Raw genomic sequence first — 20,984 nt, 5'->3', positions numbered from 1 at the left:
TCTGTGTTATACTGCTTTCCCCGTGGCCCCCTCTGCATCATGTGTGCTAATCGTGATGCTCCTTTTCCTCTTATCCCTCCCTTCCACCCACCCTCCCCAGTCCCTTTCCCTTTGGTAACTGTTAGTCCATTCTTGGGTTCTGTGAGTCTGTTGCTGTTTTGTTCCTTCAGTTTTTCCTTTGTTCTTATACTCCACAGATGAGTGAAATCATTTGGTACTTGTCTTTCTCTGCCTGGCTTATTTCACTGAGCATAATACTCTCTAGCTCCACCCATGTTGTTGCAAATGGTAGGATTTGTTTTCTTCTTATGGGTGAATAACACTTCATTGTGTATATGTACCACATATTCTTTATCCATTCATCTACGGATGGACACTTAGGTTGCTTCCATTTCTTGGCTATTGTAAATAGTGCTGTGATAAGCATAGGGATGCATATGTCTTTTTCAAACTGGGCTCCTGCATTCTTAGGGTAAATTCCTAGAAGTGGAATTCCTGGGTCAAATGGTATTTCTATTTTGAACTTTTTGAGGAACCTCCATACTGCTTTCCACAATGGTTGAACTAATTTACATTCCCACCAGCAGTGTAGAAGGGTTCCCCTTTCTCCACAACCTCACCAACATTTGTTGTTGTTTGTCTTTTGGACATTGGCCATTCTAACTAGTGTGAGGTGATATCTCATTGTGGTTTTAATTTCCATTTCTCCGATGATTAGTGATGTGGAGCATCTTCTCACGTGTCTGTTGGCCATCTGAATTTCTTCTTTGGAGAAGAGTCTGTTCAACTCTGCACATTTTTGATTGGCTTATTTGCTTTTTGTTTGTTGAGGCACGTGAGCTCTTTTATATATTTTGGATGTAAACCCCATATCGGATATGTCATTTATGAACATATTCTCCCATACTGTAGAATGCCTTTTTCTTCTACTGATGGTGTCCTTTGCTGTACACAAGGTTTTTAGTTTGATAGAGTCTCACTTATTCGTTTTTGCTTTTGTTTCCCTTGCCTGGGGAGATATGTTCATGAAGAAGTTGCTCATGTTTATATTCAAGAGAATTTTGCCAATGTTTTCTTCTAAGAGTTTTATGGTTTCATGACTTACATTCAGGTCTTTGATCTACTTAGAGTTTACTTTTGTGTATGGAGTTAGATAGTAATCCAGTTTCATTCTCTTACAAGTAGCTGTCCAGTTTTGCCAACACCAACTGTTGAAGAGACTGTCATTTTCCCATTGTATATCCACGGCTCCTTTATCATATATTAATTGACCATGTATGCTTGGGTTAATATCTGGACTCTCTAGTTTGTTCCACTGGTCTATGAGTCTGTTCTTGTGCCAGTACCAAATTCTCTTGATTACTATGGCTTTGTAATAGAGCTTGAAGTTGGAAAGTGAAATCCCCCCTGCTTTATTCTTCCTTCTCAGGATTGCTTTGGCTATTTGTGGTCTTTTGTGGTTCCATATGAATTTTAGAACTATTTTTTCCAGTTTGTGGAAGAATGCTATTGGTATTATGATAGGGACTGCATTGAATCTGTAGATTGCTTTAGGCAGAATGGCCTTTTTGGCAATATTAATTCTTCCTACCCAAGAGCATGGGATGAATTTCTATTATGAGTGTCCTCTTTGATTTCTCTTAAGAATGTCTTGTAGTTTTCAGGGTATAGGTCTTTCACTTCTTTGGTTAGGTTTATTCCTAGGTATTTTATTCTTTTTGATGCAATTGTGGATAGAATTGTTTTCCTGATTTCTCTTTCTGCTAGTTCATCATTAGTGTATAGGAAAGCAACAGATTTCTGTGTATTAATGTTGTATCCTGCAACTTTGCTTAATTCAGATATTAATTCTAATAGTTTGGGAGTGGATTCTTTAGGGATTTTTATGTACAATATCATGGCATCTGCAAACAGTGACAGTTTGACTTCTTCCTTACCAATTTGGATGCCTTTTATTTCTTTGTGTTGTCCGATTGCTGTGGCTAGGACCTCCATTACTATGTTGAGTAAAAGCTGGAGAGTGGGCATCCTTGTCTTATTACTGATCTTAGAGGAAAAGGTTTCAGCTTTTCACTGTTAAGTATAATGTTGACTTTAGGTTTTTCATGTATGGCCTTTATTCTGTTGAGGTACTTGCCCTCTATACCCATTCTGTTGAGAGTTTTTATCATGAATGGATGTTGAATTTTGTTGAGTGCTTTTTCAGCATCTATGGAGATGATCATGTGGTGTTTTTCCTTCTTTTTGTTGATGTGGTGGATGATGTTGATGGATTTTCGAATGTTGTACCATCCTTGCATCCCTGGCATAAATCCTACTTGATCATGATGGATGATCTTTTTTATGTATTTTTGAATTCGGTTTGCTAATATTTTGTTGAGCATTTTTGCATCTATGTTCATCAGGGATATTGGTCTGTAGTCTTCCTTTTTTGTGCTGTCTTTGCCTGGTTTTGGTACTAGAGTGATGCTGGCTTCATAGAATAAGTTTGGAAGTATTCCCTCCTCTTCTATTTTTTGGAGAACTTTAAGGAGAATGGGTATTATGTGTTCTCTGAATGTCTGATAAAATTTAGTGGTGAATCTCTCTGGTCTGGGGGTTTTGTTCTTGGGTAGTTTTTGTTTACCAATTCAATTTCATTGCTGGTAATTGGTCTGTTTAAATTTTCTGTTTCTTTCTGGGTAAGTCTTGGAAGGTTGTATTTTTCTAGAAAGTTGTCCATTTCTTCAAGGTTATCCAGTTTGCTAGCATGTAGTTTTTCATAGTAGTCTCTAATAATTCTTTGTATTTCTGTGGTGTCTGTAGTGATTTTTCCTTTCTCATTCTGATTATGTTGATGTGTGTAGATTCTCTTTTTCTCTTCATAAGATTGGCTAGGGGCTTATCTATTTTGTTTATTTTCTCAAAGAACCAGCTCTTGGTTTCATTGATTTTTTTTCCATTGTTTTATTCTTCTCAATTTTATTTATTTCTAACCTGATCTTTATTATATCCCTCCTTCTGCTGACTTTGGGCTTCCTTTGTTCTTCTTTATCCAGTTTCAATAATTGTGAATTTACACTATTCATTTGGGGATTGTTTTTCATTCTTTAAATAGGCCTATATTGCTATATACTTTCCTCTTAAAACTGCCTTTGCTGCGTCCCAGAGAAGATGGGGCATGGTGCTGTTGTTTTCATTTGTCTCCATATATTGCTTGATCTCTGTTTTAATTTGGTCATTGATCTATTGATTATTTAGGAGCATGTTGTTAAGCCTCTGTGTGTTTGTGAGCCTTTCTGTTATCTTTGTACAGTCTATTTCTAGTTTTATACCTTTGTGATCTGAGAAGTTAGTTGGTACAATTTCAATGTTTTTTCAATTTACTGAGGCTCTTTTTGTGGCCTAGTATGTGGTCTGTTCTGGAAAATATTTCATGTGCACTTGAGAAGAATGTGCATCCTGCTGCTTTTGGGAGGAATGTTCTATAGATGTCTGTTAGGTCCATCTGTTCTAGTGTGTTGTTCAGTGCCTCTGTGTCCTTACTTATTTTCTGTCTGGTTGATCTGCCCTTTGGAGTGAGTGTTGTGTTGAAGTCTCCTAAAATGAATGCATTGTATTCTATTTCCTCCTTTAATTCTGTTAGTATTTTTCTGGTTTCTTAAGGTGACAGCTGAACTGATTTGTTGGATGGCTTTCTTCTTCACTAATTAAGGTGGTTAGTGCTATAATTTTCTCTCCAACCAACACTTTGTCTGTATCCCACAGCTTTTTCATACTGTATTTTTAATGCTTTCATACTTTCTAATTTCATCTTGCTTTCTTTTTTGGCCCATTGTTTATTTAGAAGTGTGTTATTTAGTATCACAATTTTCCAAAATTTTCCACATATGTTTTTGCTATAGATTTATTTTAATCCCATTGTAATCAGTGAAAATGTTCCTATGATTTTAGTTCTTTTAAATTTGGCACTTGTATCAGCCAAATATTATCTATATTGGTAAATATTCTGTGTACACTTGAAAAGAATATGCATTCTGCTATTTGTGGGTGATGTGTCCTGTAAATGTGAAGTAAACTGTCCTTTATATATTTACTGACTTACTGTCTTCTTGTTCTATAAATTCTTGAAGAAGGATTTTGAAATATCTTACTATAACTATAATTTTTGTCTGTTTTCTCTTGTCAGTTTTTGCTTTCTATGTTTTGAAGTTCTGTTGTTTGTTGTATAAAAGTTTGATCGTTATTTCTTCTTGATTCACCTTTTTGTTATTATAAAATGATTTTATTAATCACTAGTGATTGTTTTGCTCTGTAATCAACTTTTTCTGATATTAATATAGCCACACATTTTATTTATTTTTTGCATGGCATGTTTTTCTTTTTTCTTTTTACCTACTTATGTCTTCAGACTTAATGTGGATTTCTTGTTAAAGGTGCTTTTTTGGTGTTTTGCTTTTTAATCTAATCTAACAATCTGCCTTTTAATTGGGAGGTTTAAACTATTTATACTTAAATGTGATATGATTGGGTGGAAACATACTGTTTAGAGGTATATATTTACTAAATATGTGGTATTTGTCTTTGTTGATCCTCTTTGTCTTCCTCTTTGGGGGATTCTTTTAGACAAGTTGAATATTTTTCACTTAAAAGTTTTGTTGTGCTACTTAGTGATTGCTTTATGCTGCATATTTTCATCTTTACTTCATTGTAGTCTACCTTCAAGTAATAAATATTATTACCTAATAATATACATAATAGAGTAACAATATTATTATATGAAGTAATAGTTTCATTTTAAATAATCATTTATCCTTTAAGGACTTAAGTAATAAGATAAAGCTTTTATCTTATGTAGTTGCCATTTCATATGCTCTTCATTCCTTTTTATAGATCTGTATTCCATCTGGTGTCATTTTCCTTTGCTTTAAGGATTTATTTTACCAATTCTTGTATGAAGTGTCTGTTGCTAATGAATCTTTCAATGTTATTATGACTGAAAAAAACTTTATTTCTCTTCATTTTTGAAAGATGTTTTCACTGAGTATGTAATTCCAGGTTGATAGGTTTTTCTTAAGGTATTTAAAAGATTTTGCTCTATGTTTTGTATTTCATTGTTTTTGACATGAGATCTGATATACTTTTATTTGTTCCTCTGTACATAAGGTTTTTGTGTTTTCCTGTGACTGATTTTTTAGGATTTTTTTCTTTATCACTGGTTTAATAATTTGATTATGTGTCACAGTATAATTTTCCAAGTGTTTCTCATTCTTTGAGTTTATTGAGCTCCTTGAAACTAGTTTTAGGGTTTTCATTAACTTTGGGTATTCTGTTTGGTCTTCTAAAAATCTTCCATGTGTTTACTTAAGTTGTCACTTTTTCCTCTAGCTTTTTGAATATACAGAATAAAGGTGTAATAACTATTTTAGTGTCCTATTAATGCTATAGAATAGGTATGGTACTATAGAATATTATAGTGTGTCATTTCTAGGTCTTTGTGTTGATTGAGTTTTCTCATTAATCCTTTGTTTGCCTGGCAAATTGTTTTTTAGAATTAATGTGGGGCTGGAAATTTTATCTTGTTGGGGCTGGAAATTTTTTATTTAGAAATACTTTTGAATTATTTTTTGAGAGTTTGGTTTGACCCTGTTGTGTCTTGCTTTTAAGAGTTAGTGGGTATGACCAGAGTAGCATTTAGTAACATTTAGGAAAAGTCTTCCCTACTCTAAAGGTAAAATGCTCTGAAATACTTTTTCTGAGGTCCTTTAAATTGTGAGCTTTTCCACTTTGGCTGGTGGAAACAAATTATTCCTGGCCCTATGTGATTACCGGGGATCATTTTCTTTAACCTTCTGGTGAGTTTCCCCTGGCCTAGGATAATTTCCATATGAGTTTGCGTATCAGTACTCACCTGAAGACTTGAAAGGATCCTCTGAGAATCTCCAGCATGCTCTCTCCTTGGCGATGTCTGCTGTTCAGTGCCCTGCTCTGTGAGCTCCATAGCTTCCTTGGCTTCCATCTGCATCTCTTAAACTCAGAGAGATGCACAGGCTCAGCTGGGTTCCCTGTCACTGCACCATGGCCTGGAAGCTCTCTCTAGGCCTTAAGGTGGGGCCATTGTAGGACTGACTTGTTTGTTTTCTCTCTCTCTCAAGGATCACACTTTTTAGTCTCCTGTCATTCAGTAATCTTGAGAGTATTTTAATTTTAATATAATGTGTGTGTGTGTGTGTGTGTGTGTGTGTGTGTTTATTTCAGGTGGGAGGTAAATCTGGTTCCTGTTACTTCATCTTAGTTGGAAGTTGACACATTTATTAGACCAACTGACAAGCTCCTATTGGTCACAGAGGCTCTGTTTATTATGTTTCAATCTTTTAAAAATCTATGTACTTCTTTTTATGCTGTTGATATTAATGTGCCTTCAAGTTCACTGATTTTTCTCTCCTGTGTCTAATCTGCTATTAGTTCTACCCAGTGAATGCTTTATTTCACATATTATGTAATTTATGAATGCTTTATTTCACATATTATGTAACTTATATTTAGAAATTTCATCTTTTATAGCTGTTATTTCTTTCTGTGTTATATTCACGTTTTAAGTCCTTAAATATTTTAAGTATTTTCATTAAAGCTGTTAAAAAATTTTTTTTGCTAAATTCCCCAATTCCATGTCCATTCCTGGAGCATGTTTAGATCCTGCCATTTTGGTACTGTGACCAGCAAATTATAGCAGTCTCAACCTTCCTGAGATTTGATGTCTGCTACTTCACCTCAGTGAGAATGCTGGGTTCTGTTCACAGTCTCTTTCTCTGTGTTCTATTCTGGAAATTGCCTCCAAGTAAATAGCCATGTCCATTGGAAGACTTGCCTCATTTGTTTCCTTTTTCCCTGGCATCACAGTCCTGCACTACCTGCTAAGTTTAAAAATAGTTGCTTCCTTTATTTATCCAGATTTCTAGTTGTTTACGGTGGGAGGATAATTCTGAGCCCTGTTGGTCTCTCACTGTGGGAAACAGAAAGTCATTTGATTAATTTTTAATTACGTATCTGCATGCATGAATATATACAATATTTGTCTTGGTTCTATTTGCTCTTATTAGAATGAAAGCTCAGTAAAGTCTAAGCTATGTTTACAGTACCTAGAATAGTGTCTGGTTCTGTTCCTAGAGCCTTGAACCTCAGACCTACCACTAGTAGGTACTCAGTAAATATTTATGAAATTCTTCAATGTCATTATCATCATATTGTAGTCAGTAAGTTTCTTCAGAAATAGATTTCTATCCTTTTTTGCACATGATTCCTAATTCACCTTTACATCTAAATGCCCTCAGATTAAGTTCTTAGCTGCAGATACTTTGCAGAAATCTAGTTTTCTCTTTTTTAAAAGCTACAAAGCCAAAATTTTGGCTGATTATTGAGAAAGTTGGAGCTGAGTAGAGGAAGTATGTGCATTTAATGGCCTATTATCTTCATGCAGATTCTAAAATATTCACATACAAATTGATTTTATGTCTTTAATGGAGATACCAGTAAGTGCATTGGCAGAAGTATGATCAAAATTCCATCAGCCCATGTTGAAAGGAATGCAGAATAAGTATGAGGAGTTCTTTCTTTTAGGAGAGTCCACCTAAATGGGATCTCAAATTAAGTCAGAATGGGAGGGAAGATTCCAAGCACAGGAAAGCATGAGCAAAGGCATCCAGTCTTTCATCTGCGGAATGTTGAGGAACTGCATGCATTCTCTTGAAGTCTCATTGCAGCATCCAGATAGACATGTCCAGTGTGCTGTTGGATGAGTCATAGGGATTAGTCAAGAAGGCAGCTAAGGACTGGGCCAGCATATAGGTTAAAGCTAAACTCTGACATAGGAAGAGCTTTTTTGTGTGTGGAGGGGGTCTGTGTAGATATAGAGAGAGAGAGTATGAAGAGCTGTATGCTAAAAGTGGATCCTTGAGAGAGACACTAATCTATAAGGGTTGGTGGGTAAAGAGGATTCAAAAAGCAGACCTAGAAGCACTGGTCAGAGAGGTTTAGTGAGAATCAGGGGAGAGTGGACTATTGTTAAAAGACATATTGTTGGTCTCAAAGCATGATTCACAAATAAGTGGCCCTAGAATTACTTGGCATAGGCAATAAGTAGTGCTTATAAAAAGACATGTATTTGGGCCTTCACCAAATCTTCTGGAGTGTAAAGTTTCTGTGAGTAGGAACCAAGGAATTTTTCAGAAAAATAAAATTATTAGCCCTGGATAAGAGTTTCAAGAAGAAAACTTATCAACTCAGTTAAATATAAAAGAAAGCACTAGTTTAATTGGACTGTAAAAGTATGTCCAATTCTGGACATTCCAAGGATATTCCTAGATCTTCTTTCTGTTGCAACTAGGGTTGCCTTTTGCCAAATTTCTTCAAAACTCATTAATATGTTAACATAATGAACATTCATTGAATGAGTGAATAAATCATTTTAAAAATGAAAGATTCTGAATATTATAATAACTAATTTGATATATTAGGAAGAAGAAAAAGCTTAAAGGAAGGAGAGAGAGAGGGGCAAGAACCATCTTTGGGCCAGCTCATTTTCATTCTTTGAATTTGCTGATGATCATGCAGTCACTCCTCAAAAGTAGAAATGAACCTGGCCTCCATTCCTTTGCAAAATCTGTTCAGTTCATTCAGTAAACATTTTCTAAGGGTTTTCTATGTGTAGAAATTAGTCTTTATAATTATTATTATAAAGTCTACTAATTATTAGTCTTTTAATATTGTCTATTAAGTATATCCAAGTATACTTCTAAATACAGTAGAATTTACCTATCTGTGCTTATTATGTTCAGAAGTTCAGAGGTGTGTAGGAGACGCTCAGGGGTATTACACTTACTATCCTCCTGGAGGTTTTAACACTGCAGATCTATTTTTTTTTTTCTATTACACTATATATTTTTTCTGTCAAGGATAATAAAAACCAATAAATATTTTGGGAAAGAGCATATTTCTCATAAGGTTACTCAAATAACCATAGATAATATTCATAACCTTTCCCATATTTTCTCTTTAATGAATTAGTATAAATCCACACTTACTAAATAATTAATAAAACTTATTTTTTTTGTAAAATGTGTGATTTCAAAAGTTTGGCTGGAAACTGACATTTTCCTAGAATAATTCTATACTGGAAATAAATGGGAAACTTTGAGTCGTTTAGTAGAATTCAGTGTCAACAGATTTAGTTGTATAGGTTGTTTATGGACTAAGAATACCAAAGGGTCAAGTTGGGGTACAGATTTAACCTTGCTCCTTTACCCAAACCGCATTTATCCAGCAGAAATTTCCTTTATTGAATTCATACAAAGATGCTATACAGGCTAGCTATCTGTCACCATACTAAGTTATATAATATTATTAATAAATGGACAGACATACCATGTTCATGGATTGAAATAATTAATATTATTTAATGTCCACAGTACCCAAAGCAACCATTAGATTCAGTGCAGTCTCTATCAAAATATCAAGCATTTTTTGTTGAACTAGAACAAATAATCCTAAATTGTGTATGGAACCACGAAAGATAATGAATCACCAAAAAAGTCTTGAGAAAGAAGAACCAAGTTGGAGGTATCACACTCTCATGAATCAAATTATACTGCAATGCTGTAATAATCAAAATAGCATGACACAGGCACCAAAATAGACACATAGATCAATGGAATGGTTATTTGATTCTCTTTTGATGGAATTTATAGCTTTTGTATTCCCAAAGTTCACATTTAACATAGGCATTCAGGTTACTGGTCCATAGCTTTCTTTGTCTTCCTGTGAGAGGGATTTTGAGTTCCCTAATTCTGACAGTTGCTTTTTATGGCATTTTTAGAGTGTGAAGCAGCAGTCTGACTGCTAACTCTTATGGTTTGCTTAAGGAATTTATCTGAGAATGAACAGTGTTTCAAGTAAGTTGGAGAGGGTGATGTTGAGAACTAATTTAAAATACCTTCAATTTAATGATCATGATGATGATGACTGCCAATAGCAACAGTAACAAAAAATGAATTTATAGTTCATTATTTTATTTTAATCTGGCTATGATCCTTGGCTCTACATAACATAAGGAATATTGAGTAAAATGGAATTCTTAGCTTCTATTCTCTTGGATGGTTATAAAATAGAAGACATGAATTGCTGGTGTTATTTCAAGAAATTCGAAAACATTATACTCTGCCAACTGTGGATAAATTAAAAATGTGATTTATGTTTTATAGTGCTAATAGATCTGATAAATAGCAGTTGTTTTTTTTTTGAGAGGGCATCTCTCATATTTATTGATCAAATGGTTGTTAACAACAATAAAATTCTGTATAGGGGACTCAATGCACAATCATTAATCAACTCCAAGCCTAATTCTCAACAGTCTCCAAATTTCTGAAGCATAACGAACAAGTTCTTACATGGTGAACAGTGCAAGGGGAGCCATCACAGAAACTTTCGGTTTTGATCATGCATTACGAACTATAAACAATCAGGTCAAATATGAATATTCGTTTGATTTTTATACTTGATTTATATGTGAATCCCACATTTCTCCCTTATTATTATTATTATTATTTTTTTTAAATAAAATGCTGAAGTGGTAGGTAGATGCAAGATAAAGGTAGAAAACATAGTTTAGTGCTGTAAGAGAGCAAATGTAGATGATCAGGTGTGTGCCTGTAGACTATGTGTTAATCCAAGCTAGACAAGGGCAACAAAACATCCACGGATGCAGAAGATTTCTCTCAAAACAGGGGGGGTGAGGTTCTAAGCCTCACCTCTGTTGATCCCCAATTTCTCACCTGATGGCCCCCCTGTGACTGTGCCTGTCTTAGGTTGTTCCTCCCTTGAGAAATCTTACCTGTCTCTGGCTAACCAGCAGTTGTTTTTTAATATGAAGTATTTGTCTACATTTTATATACAACTTGTATAGCCAGTGGTTTTTGTCAGCTACACTTGCCAATTTTATTAGTTCATTTTAGGATTTTTGGAGAACTTTGTATTAAAAAAATATGTACGTTGGGGGATAGTTTTGCATATACCTTTCTTTGTTATTTAATGAAAACTTGCCTAGGGATGTAAGTTCCAACATACATTATTATAAAAATATGATCCATTTGATTATTTCAACATGAGCTTTTTAAGAAATAAATTAAGGGAAAAAAGAGGATAATCTCTAGTGCAGAAGTTTGAAGCTTCATATTTTTGGGTGAGTGAGGGAAGGATATAAAATGTAAATGGATCAGGAGACTGGTGAGCCAGGGGAAAAAGAATATGGAATTAGGCATCAGGAGACCAAGTTCATAGTTCTGGTTCTCAGTAACTAGCCATGTGACCTTAGATGAGTCACTTAACTTCTCTGAGCTTCATTTTTCTTATCTGTAAAATGTGGTGATTTATTTGGGCATTTCTCAGCTCTCCAATTCTAGAATCCTGTGTTTCACTGGAAATCCTAGTTACGGCTTTCCAGTTCAAAGCTGTTTGTGTGGCAGCTAGGAAGCAGCCATCTTAAAGTTAGCCAATGAAAACTAATGGAATAAAAGATGGTTGTTGCTCAAGTGGACCCTCCAGATTTAAAACTATCATGAAATAAGTGTGACTGTGGAAAAAGTATATTGTGAGAAAAGAAAAATCAAGGAATGTTGATATTTATTCATCCAAATGGCCCACTTACTCCTGTCAGGATTTAATAAGTTGTAATTTTATTTCATTTTAGATTTCATACTGCATAGTTTAAAGCTGAGCTGATGGCATTTCCTTGTGAGAAAGAAGGGGAATGCCTTGACAGGATGGACCAAGGACCTTTTTAAGGCCCGTCATGTGAGAATGACCAGGTGGAACAGCAGGCGGAGACATTGCCTGGCAATCCCTTTGCTTTTCTTTCTGATTCTGTCCTGCTATTATTGCATTTTTGGAGCTAAAGATGGGCAACAGAGAAAACAAATCAAAAAGCAAGACAAGGATGCAATAGAAGAGGTTTTCACATTTCCTGGCTCAGCATTTAATGACTGGGTAATAATGACAATAAAAAGACCAGAGATGGGAAGAAACAGGATACATGGCTGCATTCCAACAAATCATCACAGCACCAGACAGGCAGACATGGAGCTAGAAAACCAAGGCAAACCCTCAGATGACACTAGAATGGGGAACTCATCTGGTTAGTTACTTTGAAAGTCATGCATAGCTATAACAGCCACAGCAAGCCCCTCAAAACCACATAATAAAAAATACACTGCAACTTGGTACTAAACAGTAGACAGAATATGTAACTTACATTTGAAATAAAAGACAATCTTTTAAAAATGATTTTTTCAGATTACTTGAAGAAGAAGAATTTCAGAAGTACCAAACGTAGATCACCAACACTTTTAAAGTAACTTGTGTCACTGAATAGATAAAGGATATAATTCTACTAAAGTACAAGAGAAAGCTGCTTTTTGCTCACATTCTCTGTTACAGATTCTCTCCTGGGTATATCCTAACTGAATAAAAAGTATGAGCAATCAGTAGGTGTCACAAAACTAGTTTTCCATCATAGTTTTAATGTATCTTTGGGGGTAGTGTGTTGGGTGACTTGTAGAATTGACTGAGCCATGTCAAAATCATGTACTTGGTCTAGCTCATAAGCTGCATGTTAGTATTAGGACAGACAGAACATAAAATACTCACACTTGGTAATATCTTTTGCCTGCAAAGCAAACATTTGGCCTGTCACATGTTTAGATGATTTTTAGTTGAGCAGGTAAGACCATTTCCCATCTGTGACTGTTACCATTTGCTCAGAGCAGTCAGTAGCCTATCAATGAAGTAGCTATCTTTCTAAATCCATGCCCCATTTTGAAAATTTGATTATTTTTTTGCCTTTTCTTAAGTTATTTGAAATCCTAAAGTGCTTTTCTAAAAAAAGATTTTATCTTTTAGAGCTGAGTTAGGTTCAGCAAAATTGAGGGCAAGGTCCATGGATTTCCCATATACCTCTTGCCGTTCCCTCCCCCACAGCCTTCCCCCATTATCAGCATCCCCCACCACAGTAGTACATTTGTTACAGTGATGACCTTACATTAACACGTCATAATCAACAAACTTCATAGTTTACATTAGGGTTCAGCCTTCATATTGTACATTCTGTGGGTTTGGACAAATGTGTAATGATACGGTGTTACACAAAATAGTTTCACTGCCCTTAAAATTCTCTATGTGCTCTACCCCTTTCTTCCCCTTCTTCAGCCGCTGATCTTTTTGCTATCTCCATAGTTTTGCTTTTTCCAGCATATCATATAGTTACCCTTATGTACAGGAGTCAAACAGCATGTTGCCTTTTCAAATTGGCTTCTCTCACTTAGTAATAAGCATTTAAGTTTCCTCTGTGTCTTTTCATGGCTTGATAATTCATTTCTTTTTAGTGATGAATAATATTACATTGTCTGGATGTACCAGTTTATTTATCCATTCACCTAACTAAAGGACATCTTGGTTGCTTCCAAGTTTTGGAAATTACTAATAAAGCTGCTATAAATATCCATGTGCAGGTTTTTGTGTAGACCTAAGTTTTCAACTCCTTTTGGTAAAGGCTGAGGACAGTGATTGCTAGATTGCATGTTAAGGGTGTATTTAGTTTAATAAGCTGCCAAAACTGTCTTCCAAAGTAGCTGTACCGTTTTTCAAACCCTCCAGCAATGAATGAGAATTCTTGCTTCACTCCCTCACCAGCATTTGGGTGTCATCAGTGTCAAAGCACTTTTAATTGTAAAAAAAAAAAAAAGAAAAAGAAAACTAAAGAAAGGCAATTTTCTTCTCATACAATTTTTAATGAAATATAATTGGCATAATAAAATTCACCCTTTTAAAGTGTGCAATTCGGTTTTTAGTATATTCACATTAATTCCAGAACATTTTCATCATTTCAGAAAGAACCCCCCTACCTATTAGCAATCTCTCTCCATTTCAATGTCCCCTCAGTCAAAGTAGGGGAAATTTAAGAAACAGATATTTTGATTTTATCTTGTGGGTATTTATGCATACTCATGTAAGTGCTGTATTTTAATGACATGGTAACTATACAAGCATTGATTCTGTTTAGTGGCCCTTTCCAGGTAGAGCAGTAGGGAGACATAGCATAGATTACCTTCAATGTCAGTAAGATGAGTTGTTTTTATTTCATTACTATATGTACAAAAAACATGCCAACTCCCTTCTCCGACCCTCAGAAAAAGAGTGTGTCATTCTGACTGTCAGCAGAGCTTGCTGCCCCATTTGAGCCCCCTTCTTTGTGTAAATTGCTGGGGTTCAGTGTATATGGTTGGAAATTGTTCTTTTCTCATTGCCACCTTTTCCATTTCTGGCCCAGTGCTTTTGCTTGGAGGTGATAACACAAATGCAGTAAGAATTTAACTGATGATTAAATTTCACCTCAATTGGTGAGAAAAAAATCCAGCTTTCAAAACTATTTTGAATATTCCCTGTTGAGTGACTGAGATCTGTTTGGTGCTTTAAGCCTCCCCTAAGCTACACATTTTTCTGTATCTTTTTCAGCCAACAGAAAGGTTCAGACAGATGTGTTTACCTTTTGGTGGAATAGCTTCATTAGCTTTCTCCTTGTTCTCCTAAGAGGGGTGGTGCAGGCCAGGAAAGGGACAGAGAAGATTAGGATGCCAGGATGCCAGGATGATACTGCAAGCCGGAGCTGAGGAACCTGGGAAAGAGAGTGGGAAACCTCCTCTGTGTGCTTGCTTCTGCTAGTCTGAAACTATAGCTTCTTTTAGTCACCATTGCCTTTCAAGTGCTTTTTGTGAGACAGATGATCTGAGTTAAGCTTGTTTATAAGCATGTTAGAGCCCAAGATTACTGAGAAGCTGAGCATAAAAACAAGGGATTTATCCTCTACTTTATCTGAATGGCCTCCTGAGGAAGTTAAGAGGGCAAACAGCTGCGTTACTGGGGCTGGGCCCAGGGGCCCCACAGAGAACTATTTATCTTGCAAAAGCCCTGCTACAGATGTCCACTGTGGTCAGGGTCTGAGATGATCTCTCTAAAAGGCCACACTGTGCTACCACCAGCATCATTCAAAGACAGCGGCAATAGGGGATTCAGTCCTTCCCTTCTTTCAGAAAAAGAAGGGAGATCTTTGACTTTTGGTATATTTTTCTTAAAACTCTTGGAATGTGTTTGAGAGCAATGTGAATATATCACCTGTATATTTAGGCAGGAATGTCTTTAGCAGGAAAATGTTTAACTCCGGTAGCTGATGAAGACTGACTAAGATATGGGGTGAAGCTAATAATTTGGCAGCCCTTAAAGTTGAAAACATTAAGTAGACCCCACATTCCTTTAAAAGACAGGTAATTGACTAGGTCTATTCTTACTTTGATATTCCTTTTTTAGAGGGTATCTCACCCTACCCCAAATGACTTATTAAAGTATTCCTTACAATTATGTCAGTTAGGAATCATTTGGGATGCAGGTAACAACAACAACAAAAATTAGAGTAGGGTTTTTTAAAATAGGAGTTTATTGTTCTTACATTTCTGGAAGTCCAAAGATAGGCAGCTTCTGATGTTATTTCTGAGACTCAATAGTATCAAAGCTGATCACTGCAATATTTTTGGCTTTTCTCTCATGCTTGCAAGATGGCTGCTAAAGCACCAGACATCTTATCTATATTCTAAGATGAGAGAGGAAGGAAAAGAAAGGGATAGCACCTATATCAGGAAAACAAAAGATTTCACTGATACCACAGAGAGGAATTTTTCTTACTGACTTTGGTTAGAATTGTGTCAGATGACTATTTCTGACATAAAGGAGTTGGGAAAATGGCGTGGAAATGGGGTTGTGTCAGAGAGGATAAATGCAGTTTTATTTATCTCCTTACATTTCTAGTGATATTTTAGTGCCCCAATGATAATTAGCAACTATTGTAGTCTAACCCTACATGCTAACTAACAAATTAGCTGTGGGCATGCTAACAAATTAGTTAAATTATAGTTTACTATGGGTTTATTATATGCCATGCATTTTACATGTATTAACTCACTTAATCTTCATTATAACCCCAGGATATTATTTGATTAATATTTCCATTTTACAGATTGGGAAATGGAGGCACAGAGGTTCAGTAACTTGCTCAAAGTCATAGATCTAGGAAGTGGCAGAGCCCACATTCAAACCTGGGCCACCTGGCTTCAGTTTTTTTCTAAATCACCATGTTTTATTTCTTTTGTGATATGAAAATATGTATAGCTTTAAACAGATACATAAATACCTGAGGGGACTTCTGAAATCAGAAAGATTACTGTAGGGAAAGCATATGGACAGAATTGAAGAGGTTTGAGTTCATATTGTTGCTCTCCTGTCACTAGCCATTCATTCAGCAAATATTTCAGAGTTCCTGTTATTGGCTGGATACTGTGTAAACCAGAAAGACAGGGTTCCTCTATATTCTGGTGGAGAGAATAGTTCTTAAAAAATGAAGTAAGTGAGTAGATGAAGTGTGTATTGTTGATGAAAGAGAAGAAGGAAATGCAGACGCTGAGATGGTGGACAACTAGTGGAATGTTTGGGTGGCCAGAAGATGCCCTGAGGAGATGACATTTACGCTGGGTGATGAATGATGAGAAGCATCTCGCTGTGCAAACAGCAGGAGAATGTTCCTGGCGGAAAAAAAACAGAAAAATTCCTAAGGAAGAAAGAGTTGGCTTTTTAAAGAAACCGAGAAAAGATTAGCATGCCAATCTCACACCAGGACAGAGTGATATAAGGTACAGCTGGAGAAGTTTGAGGACCAGCTGGGGGCATAAAGTCACAGGGAAGAGCTTGCATCTTACTGGACCTGCAGTGGAAAACTCCGGGTCCCACTTTGTTCTCAGGACCCATTATCCCTCTTTGTGCCATGAGATGTTTAACACTTGCTTTGGCTACTTTATGGGGTTAATATAAGGAGCAAATGATGTAATGTGTGTGATAATAACTTGTTATATAGAAATTCTTCATAAAATAATAAGTAATAAAGGCCCATAGAGTAAATATTTCTTAGCAAGAAGTATGTTTTAAAAACAGTATTCTATGGAATGTCCTCAGAACAGTTGAACTTGTGATTAGACAGAATAAGCAGTTCATTAGCAAATACAATGTTAAAAAACAGCATGAGGTGTTTACAGGGTTCTGTGGGAGTTTCACTTCCAGTTCCAGCTTTGACTAGGTTGTGGCCAACAATCTTTTCCTCTGTAACAACTGGAGAAAAGTGGATAAGTGTAAAAATCACATGGTCTAAAAACCATAGTGGAAAGCTATAGATACAAGGGAATCTAAAGGACCTAAATTTCCAGGGAGGGGAGAACTCTTCCTAGGTGAGCAGAGCCCAGTGGTTGTCTCCCTCCCTGGCCATTCAGCCCTCCCTGAGTCTGTGCTCTGCCTGGCAGAAGATCACACCTGGCTGGACAGAGGACCCTGCTGGGCGAGGAAACACCGCTGGAGCTGTTGATGGCCGCCTGCACTAGCACAACAGATTAGAAACTGCTGAAGGCCCACATACAGAGCTAATTCTCTGCAACTGACAATTCTTTTTTTTGGGTGGGGGCGTGATTTTTGTTGAGAGCCCAACAATGTAGGAGGCTGGGGACAAGGCTCTAAAGCAGAGAGATTTCTGTAGTTCCATGGTGTTTATCCCAAGCCCTCCTTAAGGGAGAGACCTGTAATATACACAGGACAGACCACCCCTTAAAGCATTTGGAACCTGAGGTAACCCCCAAATCTAATTGAAGTTGCAACCCAGACCAGATCCAGCTCACCCCTGAGTGGATTAAAGTGATATGTGCCTCGCCCTTACTACTAGATAGAGGAAAAGGCTTTTCCTTCTGGGAGAAATTACTATTTACTCCAGTTTTCTAGAGTTCTTTCAGAAAAAGTGTCTGCCATATAACAAAAAATGTTACAATATTTATAAAAGAAAATGAAAATGTGACCCATAAACAATTGACTGCTTTTTGATGAACATTACCAGACACAGTGATGGCAGAGTTTTTGGTATTAAGAGATAAGAACTTTCAAATAACAATGATAAATATGTTAAAGAAATTGAGGAAAAGAAGGACAGAATGGATAAAGGATGAAAAAATGTCAACAAAGAAATGAAATTCCTAAAAAGAAATAATTGGACGTTCTTGATATGAAAAGACACAATATCAGAATTGAAGTATTCCTTGGACAGACTTAACAACAGATTAGACACATCGAAGAAATCAAGAGTGAACCTGAAGACAGGGTAATAGAAATTATTTAAACTGAAGCAAAAAGAAAAACATGACAGTGGTAGGCAAAGCAGACATTTGAGACAATATTAAATGGTCCAACAGTTGTGTTATTGGAGTTCCAGAAGAGAGAGAGAGAGAACAGGACAGAAGAAATATTTGATGAGAAAATGGATAAGATTGGTGAATTACATTGACTCATAAATTCAAGAAGCTCAGTAAACCTCAAACAGGATAAAAACAAAGAAAGCCACAATCTAGACATTTCATAATGAAACTACTAAAAGCAGAACATATAGAGAAAAATCTATTAACAGTGGCTAGTGAAAAAGGACATTATATTTAGAAGAATGTCAATAAGAATTTTAATTTACTTCTTATCAGAATCAAGAGCCCAGAAGACAATAGAATGACATATTTAAAAACATTAAAAACTGCCACCTTAGGTGCTGGCAAAACTGGACAGCTATGTGTAAGAGAATGAAACTGGATCACTGTCTAACCCCATACACAAAAGTAAATTCGAAATGGATCAAAGACTTGAATGTAAGTCATGAAACCATAAAACTCTTAGAAAAAAGCATAGGCAAAAATCTCTTAGACATAAACATGAGTGACCTCTTCTTGAACATATCTCCCCGGGCAAGAGAAACAAACGCAAAAATGAACAAATGGGACTATATCAAGCTGAAAAGCTTCTGTACAGCAAAGGACACCATCAATAGAACAAAAAGGTATCCTACAGTATGGGAGAATATATTCGTAAATGACAGATCCGATAAAGGGTTGACATCCAAAATATATAAAGAGCTCACACACCTCAACAAACAAAAAGCAAATAATCCAATTAAAAAATGGGCAGAGGAGCTGAATAGACAGTTCTCTAAAGAAGAAATTCAGATGGCCAACAGACACATGAAAAGATGCTCCACATTGCTTGTCATCAGAGAAATGCAAATTAAAACCACAATAAGCTATCATCTCACACCAGTAAGGATGGCTACCATCCAAAAGACAAACAACAACAAATGTTGGCGAGGTTGTGGAGAAAGGGGAACCCTCTTACACTGCTGGTGGGAATGTAAATTAGTTCAACCATTATGAAAAGCAGTATGGAGGTTCCTCAAAATGCTCAAAATAGAAATACCATTTGACCCAGGAATTCCACTTCTAGGAATTTACCCCAAGAATGCACCACTCCAGTTTGAAAAAGACAGATGCACCCCTATGTTTATCACTGCACTATTTACAATAGCCAAGATATGGCAGCAACCTAAATGTCCATCAGTAGATGAATGGATAAAGAAGATGTGGTACATATACACAATGGAATATTACTCAGCTATAAGAAAAAACAGATCCTACCATTTGCAACAACATGGATGGAGCTAGAGGGTATTATACTCAGTGAAATAAGCCAGGCAGAGAAAGACAAGTACCAAATGATTTCACTCATATGTGGAGTATAAGAACAAAAGAAAACTGAAGGAACAAAACAGCAGCAGAAGCACAGAGCCCAAGTATGGACTAACAGTTTCCAAAGGGAAAGGGAATAGGGAGGATGGTGGGAAGGGAGGGATAAGGGCAGGAAAAAAGAAAGGGGGCATTACGATTAGCATGTATAGTGCGTGGGGGACACGAGGAGGGCTGTGCAACACAGAGAAGACAAGTAGTGATTTTACAGCATCTTACTATGCTGATGGACAGTGACTGTGAACGGGGATGTGGAGGGGACTTGGTGAAGGGGGGAGCCTAGTAAACATAATGTCCTTCATGTAATTGTAGATTAATGATACCAAAATAAAATTAAAAAAAGAAAACTGCCATCTTAGAGTTCTATGCCCAGTAAACATTCATCAAAACTGAAAATGAATTAAAGACATATTCAGAAAGAAATCTAAGGGAATGTGTTGCCAGCAGGTCCACAGTACAGAAATGCAGAGGAAAAAGAAGAAATGCCAGAGGAAGTTGTCAAAGCTGATTGCAAATGAGTTGTTATGGATACATGGGTGTGGAGGAAGGAATAAAGAGCACCAAAAAGGATAAATAGAAAAGACTACAGCTGATGTGGAATGAAGTGGGGATTAGGGATTCCAAAACCCCTGCACAGTTGAAAATCCACGTAAAACTTTTGCCCCCAAAACTTAAACCTTTACTACTTATACCAATAACATCATTAGTTAGCATATTTTGTTTCTTATATATGCTGTGTTCTTATAATAAAGTAAGCTAAAGAAAACAAAATGTTATTAAAATCATAAGGAAAATACATTTACAGTACTGTGCTTTATTTAAAAAGTCTGCATGAAAGTGAACCCACACACTTAAAACCCACGTTGGTCAAGGGCTAACCATTCTTAATTTTAAACAAGATTATTGACTTTTTAAAGGCAATAACAATAATAACTACTGTGGGATGTAAATGTGAAATGGCAACATATATGACAGTAGTAATATAAAGGGTAAAGGGAGAATTATGCCCATGTAAGTTTTTTACACTGTTTTGTAGCTGTGAAATACTAATTCCAGATAGAGAATAGTAAGTTATGTATCTGCAGTAGCCATTAAGATGTAATACAAGTTATTTCTAAAGAGATAATGGAGGGAAAAAATGATATAATAAAATCCTTTTTTTTTTGTAATGGCACTTTGAACTAGCAGTAATTACCATGCATTTAAAATCTAATTTTAAACGTAATGGTGTTTTCCCAACCAAAGTTGCTGTGTAATATAATT

General features: G+C 36.0%; 1 protein-coding gene across 6 annotated transcripts in view; it reads left to right on the top strand.

The window, feature by feature from the left end:
• ARHGAP28 (Rho GTPase activating protein 28) overlaps positions 1-20,984 on the top strand; it is a 183,584-nt gene that overhangs the window by 91,634 nt on the left and 70,966 nt on the right. The window contains exon 2 of one of the 6 annotated variants that reach the window (XM_036880677.2): positions 11,720-11,837. The exons of the other annotated variants lie outside the window; for them this stretch is intronic. Coding sequence (XP_036736572.2) covers positions 11,830-11,837 — 8 coding nt within the window. The 5' untranslated portion in view covers positions 11,720-11,829. The remainder of the gene's footprint in view (positions 1-11,719; positions 11,838-20,984) is intronic. 6 annotated transcript variants of the gene reach the window in all.

The sequence above is a fragment of the Manis pentadactyla genome, chromosome 6 (genome assembly GCF_030020395.1).
Source record: "Manis pentadactyla isolate mManPen7 chromosome 6, mManPen7.hap1, whole genome shotgun sequence".
Taxonomy (NCBI): domain Eukaryota; kingdom Metazoa; phylum Chordata; class Mammalia; order Pholidota; family Manidae; genus Manis; species Manis pentadactyla.
The sequence above is the reverse complement of the archived record's forward strand: the minus strand, read 5'-3'. Positions and strand labels throughout refer to the sequence as shown.